The sequence below is a fragment of the Psittacula echo genome (genome assembly GCF_963264785.1).
Source record: "Psittacula echo genome assembly, chromosome: 16".
In the NCBI taxonomy this organism is placed as follows: Eukaryota; Metazoa; Chordata; class Aves; order Psittaciformes; family Psittacidae; genus Psittacula; species Psittacula echo.
In genome coordinates, this window is record NC_137752.1 from 1,914,829 (window position 1) to 1,925,719 (window position 10,891).

The 10,891-nt window shown below is 44.0% G+C and overlaps 2 protein-coding genes across 4 annotated transcripts; one reads left to right on the forward strand and one right to left on the reverse strand.

The window, feature by feature from the left end:
- Window positions 1-256: 256 nt before the first annotated feature.
- On the forward strand, window positions 257-2,238 carry B3GALT9 (beta-1,3-galactosyltransferase 9; the record flags this gene model as incomplete). The annotated part of the gene is made up of 2 exons (XM_080630951.1): window positions 257-262; window positions 663-2,238. The coding sequence occupies 2 exons, from the start codon at window positions 257-259 to the stop codon at window positions 1,797-1,799; spliced, it is 1,143 nt and encodes a 380-aa protein (XP_080487077.1). The 3' UTR covers window positions 1,800-2,238.
- Window positions 1,090-10,688, reverse strand: PSMD5 (proteasome 26S subunit, non-ATPase 5). 3 transcript variants are annotated; one of them, XM_080630476.1, is made up of 12 exons: window positions 10,471-10,688; window positions 10,156-10,300; window positions 9,377-9,490; window positions 8,828-8,956; window positions 8,010-8,119; window positions 7,725-7,867; window positions 7,066-7,257; window positions 6,375-6,484; window positions 5,649-5,789; window positions 2,590-5,157; window positions 2,272-2,349; window positions 1,090-1,155 (listed from the first exon to the last, which is right to left on the reverse strand). In XM_080630476.1, the coding sequence occupies exons 1-10, from the start codon at window positions 10,662-10,664 to the stop codon at window positions 4,900-4,902; spliced, it is 1,536 nt and encodes a 511-aa protein (XP_080486602.1). In that variant the 5' UTR covers window positions 10,665-10,688; the 3' UTR covers window positions 1,090-1,155; window positions 2,272-2,349; window positions 2,590-4,899. The 3 variants fall into 3 exon arrangements, with proteins under 3 accessions (XP_080486602.1, XP_080486601.1, XP_080486603.1); XM_080630475.1 differs by lacking the exon at window positions 1,090-1,155 and adding an exon at window positions 1,437-1,563; XM_080630477.1 differs by lacking the exons at window positions 1,090-1,155; window positions 9,377-9,490 and adding an exon at window positions 1,437-1,563.
- Window positions 10,689-10,891: the final 203 nt, after the last annotated feature.

The window sequence follows — 10,891 nt, forward strand, 5'->3', positions numbered from 1 at the left end:
CCCCAAGTGCCAGAAATTAATAGAGGGAAAGGCTCAAGTTTTGTTTGCTTTGTGTTTTATGCAGCTGCAACACGATCATCCCCTTGGATCAGCTTTCCTCCCACACGCAGGTAAGGGGGAAGCCACAGTGTCTGGGCACTGGGCAGTAACTGGATCCTGCAGACCCAGATACAGACGCTGCCCCAAAAGCCTCTGCCAGGGAGAAACTGCCTCTGGTGTTGACACAGATCCTGCTGCAGGGAGAACTCCCACCACCATGCAGGTAAGTGATTTGGATCATTACTCAGAGGGCTAGCATGAGGCTTCTATGATTCAAACTGTGCCAAGAACTCAGGCCAGGTACCAAAGGCTCACCTTTGAGGACATACTTTAATGTTAAAGATCTTTGTTAGCATCTCAGGCCGTCAGCAGCAGGTTAAAAACAGTCAGAAAACATTAATAGTGAGATATTCCTCAGTATTTCTACACATGGATGCACAAAAAGCCTCCTAAACTGAAGCAATGTCCTTCTTGGGATCTTGCTGCACCACAAGAAGCAGGGCTGCTTTGGTTTCTAGGTAGAAGAGAGCCTTGCACTGATGATACAGAGACCACGGTCTCAAAGTTGTGATTGTTTTGCATTGATATGCTCTAAATGAAGGGAAGCTTTTGTATTGTAGTAGCAAGAGAATCCAGGGTGTGTGTCTTCTCCTCCCCAGCTGACACTCTGCAGGCTGCGGACTCACCAGTGGTGCTTCATTCTCTTTAACGTCTTGCTTTTCCACGTGCTGCTTTTTGGAGCAGATTTACTGGAGGAATACTTCCTGCGGTCACTGCCTCTTTCTTACACCGATGCAAAGACTCTTGAAATCAGGGAGCAGGCCAGGCAGCTCGATACGGAGCCTCTGAAGGCCAATCTCTCTTACACCATCAGCAGCGCAGCGACATGCTCCGATCAAGAGATATTTCTGCTCGTTCTTGTCTTCAGCAGCCCAGAAAACAGGACAAGACGCAATGTGATCAGGCAGACATGGGGCAACATGACAGACACCAGAGGTTATGCTGTCCTCACTCTGTTTGCTTTAGGAAAGCCAGCTTCAGTAACCACCCAGCTGGAGATCAATGAGGAGTCTCAAGAGCATAGAGACATTATTGAAGGCAGTTTCATCGATTCTCCTGAGACACAGACACAGAAGATGTTGATGAGTGTGGAGTGGACAGTGACTTTCTGCTCCCATGCACGGTATATCCTTAAAGCAGATGAAGACATGTTCGTTGGGATTCCCAGTCTGGCTGAATACTTGCTTAGCTTCACACAACTCGAGGACATCTACACTGGAAGGGTCATTCATCAAGGAGTGCCTGACAGAGACCCTGAGAGCCCTGGCTTTGTTCCCATCCATCAATACCCAGAGGAGCTTTACCCAGATTACTGTGAAGGGAGCGCCTTCATCATGTCACAGGATGTTGCTCGCAAGGTGTTTGTGGCCTCCAGGGAGGTGGCAGGGTCAGTGCCCCCCGATGTCTTTGTTGGGATCTGTGCTAAGAAAGCTGGCATCACTCCCATTCACAGCTCCCGGTTTTCTGGGGAGAAGCACATCAGCTACAATCGATGCTCCTATAAATTCATTTTCACCTCTTCCAACACGGAAGAGGATGAGTTATTTAAAGACTGGAAGGAAACAAGCAATGGGAAAGATTGCTCTTTACTGGAAACTTACTACAGCCTGGTGTCCTGCAAGGTTTTGACCTACATTGATAAGTTCAAACAGTTTAACTTGGATGGAATAAAAAATGAGGTGCTTCATTTTGTCAATTAAGATTTAATGTTTGTGAAGAAAGTCTGAATTTCCTTTTACCAGCTGTTTTATCCTTTAACATCAGGAACAACATGTCCTCTCAAGGTTAGGTCTCTTTGCTTCCACAGCAGATGAATTCCCAATGCTATAGTGTGTTAGAGCAGAATTGGATGTACCCTTAACTACTCAAGTACCTACAAGTGCACGAATACAAAGTAAAACAGAATATTCCAAGAAACTTTGTGTCCAGTGTTTTCAGGCTTTTGAAGTTCTCTGCCTTACGTCAAGACTCCTTCTGCACCCGACGCATCATCTACCCCAGTCTTTTGTACCAAAGGGGAATCTTCCTGCCCACAAAAGGGAGCTACTTCTGAGCATTTTACAGCACCAGTGAAACTAGAGAACAGCTTAGAGCGGGAACAGACATCAAACCGCCATGGCAATTGCTCAGGTGAGCAGCCCAGGGAGATTGTAGGCAAGAAATCCAACTTACCTACTAGAGAATCGTGTATTTCTGTCAGTGATGGCCCCAGAGGAACACTGACACAAGCAGCTCAATGCCACAGTTATGCTGGAGAAGAGTATTGGCAGTGAAGTCAGAACACATTCACCAACACAGTGGTAACACCACTATCCAAGTGCAAAAATTCCCCACTAGGAACAGAACACAAAGCCCACCCGTGCCTACATCCTCCAGGTTAACTCTTCTGCATCAGCAATTTCAGCAGCAGAAAGACCAGCTGGGCAGATTTGCTCTACAGCTGACAGCCACACGTGGGATGAGATGCACATGTACCTCTGAGGGCCTCACCTGCTCTGAAGGAATTGGAGGTGTGCTCCAAAGGATCCACAATTCTTAAGTACCAGGTTATGCTGCTTGTTAACCAGGCTCAGATGAAGTGGTCTGGGCTGTGGCTTCAGTGCTTTTAAACCAAGTTCATCCAGGTTCAGCGTGTTATCTCAATCCTCATTCTCTATCATTCCGTATCTATATCATTATCTCAATTCTCTCCACTTGTTACTTTACAGGGGGAAAGACAGGGACAACACACTTAAATGTTTCCATTATATACAAGATACAGCAACCCATAAGCCATCTAGCAGTACACAGGATGGGTGGGGAACTACATGTAGTAAGGGGTAAGCACCTGACCAATTAATTGGAATGTTGAGCTCAAAGCTCAGCAAACTAAAGCATATGTGCACATATAAAAATCCCCTTGTTTGGCATCTCAGTGTATTCTAAAACATTGTATTTGGCAAATGTACCATGCAAAGCAGATGCTAAAGACTGAGCACAGAGTAGCCTTCAAAAGCAACAGCTGAAAACACACATGGAAGAGACTCATGAATTGCAGAAAAGGTTTCTACATCAATTTCTTTTACTGAAATTTGAGCATACAGCTCATACAGAGCTATCAGCACACAAAGCCACCTAAAACAACAAAGCTAAGTTGTCCAATACAAGCACAAGCTAAGGACTTCTGTACTTTATTTCATATCCTTTGTAGTGCTTTCATATTTTGCTGGATGCAGGAAGGTTCTGAACTCTCTCTGTTCACCAATGAGACACGATGTACCACATTTCTCACTAGCAGATGTTTATTATGCACATCTAGGATGAAAGCGTCAGCAGCAGGATAACGTTGGACGACAACTTTTGTACATCTTAGATCAGAAGCAACAAGGCAGATCACTTCCATTCCAACAGCTTATTTAACCTTAAGGGAACTTCCTCACCTACCTACCCTGCCCTTCTGAGCCCACTTTGACTCCCTGCCAACAAATTTTGGCAGGCAATACCATCACCTCGGCTGCAGGTCAAAGTTACTACAAGCAAGAAGAGAGTTACTGCATGACTAGCTCATCCTGCTTCACTTGGCAGACCAGGGACACAGGGCAAGTACTTTCCACAGAGGTATACCTGACCTGACACACTACTAAAATAAGCAAAAAAGTAGTAATTTCGTGTTTTATTAGCCCCCCCCATTCCTTAGATTTCTTATGTCCTCAACAAAAAATAATATAAACCTTCTGTATAAAGTATATCATGGTCTCTGTTTATGGATAAAGATACATCACATGTCACTAGTGTCCAGCTTGCATCTCATCAGCAGCTAGCTGACCATCTTCAAAAGATGATTACAACATGGCAAGGTACTACATGTTGTACTCCTAATTCAGTTCATGCCCTTAAACATGAAAGCTTTATGTTCTTAACCCTTTCATTCTACCTCAGGCAACTAAAATAGTACTTCTCTTAAAAATAACCCTTAAAACTAACAAATTTGTTAAAAAATAGTGTAAACAATTTCAGATTTGGTTCTGAAGCAGACTTGCAGTGCTAGAGCTCATGCTCCTTTCGAGCAAGTAAACTGAGCTGCCATACACAGCCGCAGTCAACAAGGGAGCCAAAGCTCCCAATTTGGTTGTTACACACTAGAGTGTGTATTCCTTTATTTTTAAAAGGGTTAAAAGCTTTTTTCCTACCCCACATCCTCAGCATAAACTGTAAACAATATATAGGATTATTTATTCAAGCACAACTCACATCCAGCAAGTTGAAAATAGAAGAGAATCCAGCTCGTACTCCCTCCTGTGGACAGAACGCTACTAGCTCATTCTTACCAGCCGCGTTTCTGATAGAATATGCCCGGCCGGAAGAGTGTGCTCCATGCAAGTGTCAACTTTGGCAGATATAAAAAATAAGAACAGAAAGAAATTGTGGCAGCAGCTGAGGTTACAAACCTTGAGGTGTTTTGGTGCTTGTTTGGTTTTAATTGAACTGTGATCGACTGAGAAAACACGACAGGAACTCCAAACCCAACACGAGTTTAACCAAACACTGATCATTTCTGCAAAGTAAACCAGCCAGCAGTTGACAGAGTGTTCACCTTGGTTACCTGTCTCACAGCAGTACACAGAGAACTTCTGCCACGACATTCTATGGGAAAATACACTGTGCCCTATAGGTTTTGATTTGCTCTCATGACTTTCATTTCAGAGCTGAAGTGCTTCATGTTCCTTTAAAGAGACAATTTAAAGAGACTCCAGAGCATGGGGAGTCTTTACGCTTATTTCAGTAACAAGGTTTGCAAGGGGAACCAAGACATCAGTGACATTACTCTGCTCCTTCCACAGCTGTAGTAGCAACTGCCTTAACATAGTAAGGGCCTTCATGCAAGTAAGCTCTAAGCCTCAAGTAATACTGATTCCCAAAGATTTCTGCAATTGTTTTAGAGTTTACAAGGGCCTTGACAAGTTCGTATTTGGCATCCTTTGAGGCTTTGTCAGGCTCCACAGATCTGTCTACAATGTACTCCACGAAGCCTGGACTGTCAAACATCAGCTTCTGGGCCCACGGTTGATTGGCAATAGCCTAAACATGAAAAGAGAAGAGGGGGGAAGAAGGAAACATTTTAAAACCCCAAAAACCAGTTACATAGTACACTTATGCAATAGCCAAGGAACAGGAAAAATTAAATGGGCTATTCATTCTAAACAGTAGTTACACAACCACCACTCAAATCAAGCAGCAGGGTTTAACTGTACTGGAAAATAAGTACAGCTCAGTGCTTATCTTTAAAGTTAAGTGAATTATCACAGCAGTGCCTCTGATATCGAAGCAGCACCCTAGAGCATGGCTGATGGTTCCCCGCACTTCAATTCATACAGAAATAAGCATTACAGACACATCTGATGCATTGTTTAAACGGTGAACACAAGTGGGGCATAATGAAAAAGGATTTATTTCTGACCCCTTGTGGGCTTCAAGAAGGGGTCTATAGCATTCACTTAGAAAACCTCAAACATCTGAGACTGAATGGATTACAACTCACTACCTGGTCTTTAAAACCAAAAAGCACTTACAGTAAACACCCGTAAAGCCCCACAGTGGAGGTCAGGGAATGGCTGAGTACTGATGCTCCTGAAGAGTTCCAGTGGCTGGCTAGACAAGGCTGTGAACCAGGATTCAGTCATTCTTAAAAGGTCTTCTGTCTGCTGCTCTGGCTACATGGATCACGTACAGAACAAGTTTCATTAGGATTCTGAAAAGCTTTCATGTCTTCAGTGTATATTCAATAGTTAAGGAAGTTTTTAAAATAAGCCACTAGCAGATTAAACTGAAATAGTTTAAATTCTCAACATATTTCCATGAATGAAGAAATGGCTCTCTCTATTTCATTTGGCTTGGAGGAGACATTTAAATAAACTGATCTTGATACACAAGAGAAGTGCTGTGCTGGAGAGCAGCCCTGCCAGACAAATGGAAATGGCTTATTCACTCATTTAGAGCTATACCATTAAAACCATATCATATTAAACTGTTGACTCTCATTCCCTTGCCAAGGAGGTTTTGACTTCATGTTTTATAAACATGATTTCAGAACACCTGGCTTCTCACAAACAAACTGCAAGCTTGAAGCAAACAAATAAATAGGAGAAATTCAAACCAGTAAAGTTAATGACTTGGAACATTAGAAAGCTCCCACTTTTATCTAAGCTCGATGCTGCAAAAGATCTTCACACAGTCAGATGCACAGTAATTTCATTCTTGTAGATTTAAAAAGACAACAAACCAAACCACAAACTTACAGGCAAGTAAAGAAGAGATGAAATCGCATCCAAGCATCGAAGGCGTAACTCCGTGGGGGCATTCTTTGCCTGGTGCCCTATTTTGCTCAACAGACTCTGAAATCTACTTCCTTGGAACATAAAAACAAAGTGATTTTAATTAATTCAGACAGACCTCTACAGGAGTAGACAGTTACCTGTCAGTCACATTATACTACATCAACTGGTAGAGTGCTGTACATTACACCTGAGAACGGCAACTTCTTGATCTACTGTCACAAAAGCAGTTTAAGGTTCTCTTCGCTTCATAAGGATCTAAGGTAGACAGATCCAAAGCTTTTACATTAATTCTTCAGACTATCCAAACATTTCCAGAAAGGAAGTTGTGCATCACAACCGAGCTATCTTGAGAAGTACAGACCCTAGCACACTTGTAATCAGAAGCCTTCAGTCCCATTTACAATACTTCAATAGCTATCTGCTAATACAGATTTCCACTTAAACAAATCAAGGATTGGACTTGCAGTAAGTAGTCCAGCATCTCCTTTCAATCTTCTAAACCATTCTGTATTAAAGGAAACAATGCAGCCTTTACAGAAAGCATCATTAAGTGAGCATTCATGTTTTTCTAGTCCTGGCAAGAGGCTGAGGACATCAGTAGAAAGAGAAGCATCCAACCCAACACAACTACTGACAACTTTCAGATACTAACTGGTTTTCTGTAAAACCTGTTTGCCTTCCACATTTGATCCCAGGATTCCTAGTGTGTCCACAGCCACTCCAATCATGGTCGGATCATGACTTTCTGCCATTTCAAAGACTTTCTCTATAAAGACCGGGTATCGTTCACAGATCTGCTGTGGACTGTCTACAACAGCCAGATTCCCAAAAAACTTAACAAATCCTGAAAGAACAAGAAATAAAAGAAGCATTCAGAGCGAGGGAACAGTAACTTTTAGCAATGGCAAAGTTAAACATACATTAAGATTGTTTACATGCTAAACTAGTGCTATTGAAACTGAATCCTTGTGAAAGGCATCAGAATAAGGACATAACTAAGGAACAGGAGAGTATTTTGGAAGTTACTCAATGAATTCAAGACAGCTGCTACATCATGGATAAAAAAACGCTACAATAACACAAACTTCAAAGCTGTAGCACAGTCTCTCCAGGTCTTGCCTGTACTACCACTGTTAATGAGTAATATTATTGATGTGTTAGAATGTCCTTCAGCATTTTTCATATATATCCAACATATGTATTGATATTCAAATGCTCACATGAGCTTTCAGAGGCTTGATAGCTCTCTCAGCTTAACTCATGAGTAAAAGCATGCAGTAAACACTGGGAGCAAGAAATGAATGATGTTACCTGGTAAATAGAAGCCTGAGAAAGGATCAGACTCTGCTCCAACAATGATGTTGGAAATTTTATCGATAACTCCTTGTTGAGCAAGATACTGACGCCCGTGTGGGGTATGGGCCAGCGAGGTCACCATCTCTATGCATGTAGCCCTGGAACAGACAGGTATTTTGGCCTATTTCAGATGGGGTTTTGAAGCCCTCTTTGATTAAGAACAAACTGGTTTTCTACCCTTAAGGCAAAATCCAAACAAAAATGGGGGAAATCCCATTGACAAACTCACTACCGACATACCTGACCAGCACGTCATCTCCAGTCAGCTCTCCAAGTAACTCCGATATTAATCCACTGTTTGCACAGTAATTCAGGGACTCTGCTGACACTGAAGAAATCTCAACAATTAACTAAAAGCAGAGGGAAACAAAAAAAGGGATGGATTCTTAAAACATTATAGAGATAACGATTCACAGTAACAGCCAAATAAGTCTTATAATGGTGACTATATATATTAAATACAGAATTTCATGATGCTTTCACAGCTAACTTAGATGTTTGCCTGAAACAAGCTCATAAGGAGTTCCAAATTTACAGCACATAACTTTGAGCAGAAATCAAATGTATCTCTTATTCAGATGTTATCCTCATTAAGCTGGCTAAATTCTATTACTTCTCCTTTGCCATACATATTTAGACTGACACATCTGGCATCTCTCTTCTCAGTCTCTTTGCCCTTCCAGAAGTTTCAACAGCACTTCATATCCAAAGCTTAAGAGACTACAGCAGCTACTTTGCTTTCAGAGAAGCAAACATTTTGCTGTGTCTCTGTGTAGGCCTCCAATGCCCTGGGCAACACAAGTTACAGAACAGAAGATGTAAACAGTATGTTACTGAAGCGTGAAGTAAATAGAGCTATGTCATTATTTCAGGGCCAACACTGTTGAACTCCTCCTACTCCTTTCTTGTCTTGACAAAATGCAGACATGAAGGAAAGTTTGTAAACCAGTGATGAATACGAACATAAAAGCCATAAAATACAGGTAGCAATGCAGAGCTACAGTGCAAGAGGACCACGATATCGTGTCAGTCAAACGTGACCTTGATCACATCCCTACCTCATACACTCGGTACCGAACAACATCACTTGTTGCCATGACGTTTTTCAAGTCACTCAACAAACTGCTCACAAACAAAGCCTCTAAACCATCTTGCGTCTGTGCTATTCTGGAGAGAGATTTGATGGCCTAGAAGCAAAAACAGGAGCTTAGTATTAAAAGTAAAGCCACAAGACAGGCAGACTTAGTTTCAGTGTTCTTAACTAACCTATTAAATCAAGTTCTACACCTAAAATTTTAATTGTGATTCACTTTTCATTAGGGGGAGCCGGTTATGGTTACTGTGATTTAAACCTCTTGCATCAAAATCAGCCCTGAGTCCACTTTGGCATAAACAGCTACTGAGAGATAACAGTTCTATGTAAATTTTCTATCACATCTAAGTAATTTCTGGGCTTGAAGCACCTGCATGCTTATATAACCTTTAAGGCAACATAAGCTGTCTTTTCTTCTAAGAATAGCAGAGGTCATGATCAGTAGAAAAGGTGTTCTGTGTTGTGTCTCCATCAGTTTGTAGAGGAAGGAAGAAAGCAAGCAAGCAGCACTTACCTCTTTAGCCACTGCTATTCTCTCTCCACCAATGCAATTTATTATTTGCCTTAACAGTTCAGGACTGTTGAGAATTTCTGTAACAGCATCTGAGCTTTCAACAATCCTCCCGACCTAAACGTGATTAAGTACAGGAAAAAAGGACAACTAAATACCTTAAACCAACTTTTTCTACTGTAAGGCCATTCAAGCACTGGAACAGCTACCGACAGAATCATTTCAGAAGCCCCTCTAAACTCCACTGGACAATACCTTGAGCAGCCTGCTGCAAGCTTGCCCTGCTTTCAGCAAGGGCTGGATGTGAAACCTCTCGAAGCCTGTTCCAAACTACAATGTTCCATGATTCCGTTCTTTTAAATTCATGCAACAAGTGTCAAGTTACTACATCCCCTTCTCCAGTGCTTCCACCAGGCTGTTCAAAGCACCCCGACTATCAAAATGCCAATGCACTTAATTGTTACAGCACCTGCTGCCAGTGCTGGCTTAGAAAGCTTTATCCAGGACGTGTGACAGATGATTCATTCACAAGTTATTGCTGTCAAGACACAGTTTTAGATGTCACATTTAACAGATACATCATAAAGCATTATATACCAACATATTGCACAGCATTTATCCAAAACCCCATGACTGTGTTAAGTGCACAACTCCTGCATATAACACCTGCTGTAGGGCTTTTGCCACTAATTAGGACATGAAACAACAGTAACAGAATAGGACTAATCCAGCCTGGCTCAAAATGGCGCAGTGTCCCGTCCTTCTGGAGGAAACCCCTGTACCTGAGCTATGGAGAGGATTTTCACGGAGTCATCGGGGTGGAACAGCCCTTTCTGAAGCTCCTCCCTGAGGTTCTGGATCACGAAGACCGGGTCCAGGGCCTGCAGGAGTCTCTCCAGGATGGAAACACACGCAGCCACCTGCTCCCTGGGCGGGGCAGAGAGAGAAAAGAACCCTTTCAGGAGCGGGACGCCGCCGGGCGCTCCTCAGCCGCACCAGCCGCCGCCCTGAAGCAGGGCGGGGAAGCAGACGGGGTAGCCGCGGGAGCCACCCCGCTCCGGGTGGACAGGGAGGTGCGGGGCCGGTCCGGCGCTCACCGGTCATTGCCGCCGAGCAGGTCGAAGAGCGCTGTGAGGTGGTCGGCGCTGAGGCGGGCGCGCAGGGCGGCGGGGGGCACGGCCTGCACGGCGAGGCGCAGCGCCCGCAGCTCCTCCAGCGGCGGTGCCCGCCGCGCCGCCCGCTCCAGCAGCTCCCACACTGCCTCCGCCATCTTGGCTCGCCCTCGAAGCATCGCGAGACCTCACCGCCCCTAGCAACCGCCGCGCCGTCGCCACGGGCTTCTTTCGCGTCCGCACCGCTGTAAACAAAATAGCGGGCGCGCCCCGCCTCGCAATCTGATTGGGCAGGAGTGGGAGGGGCGGGGCCAAGGCTGAGGGGCGGTGATGGCGGGTGCGGGGAACACGGCGGCAACGGGAGGGCCCGGCCCCGTCCCGATGTGTGCCCGGAGCGAGCCTGGGC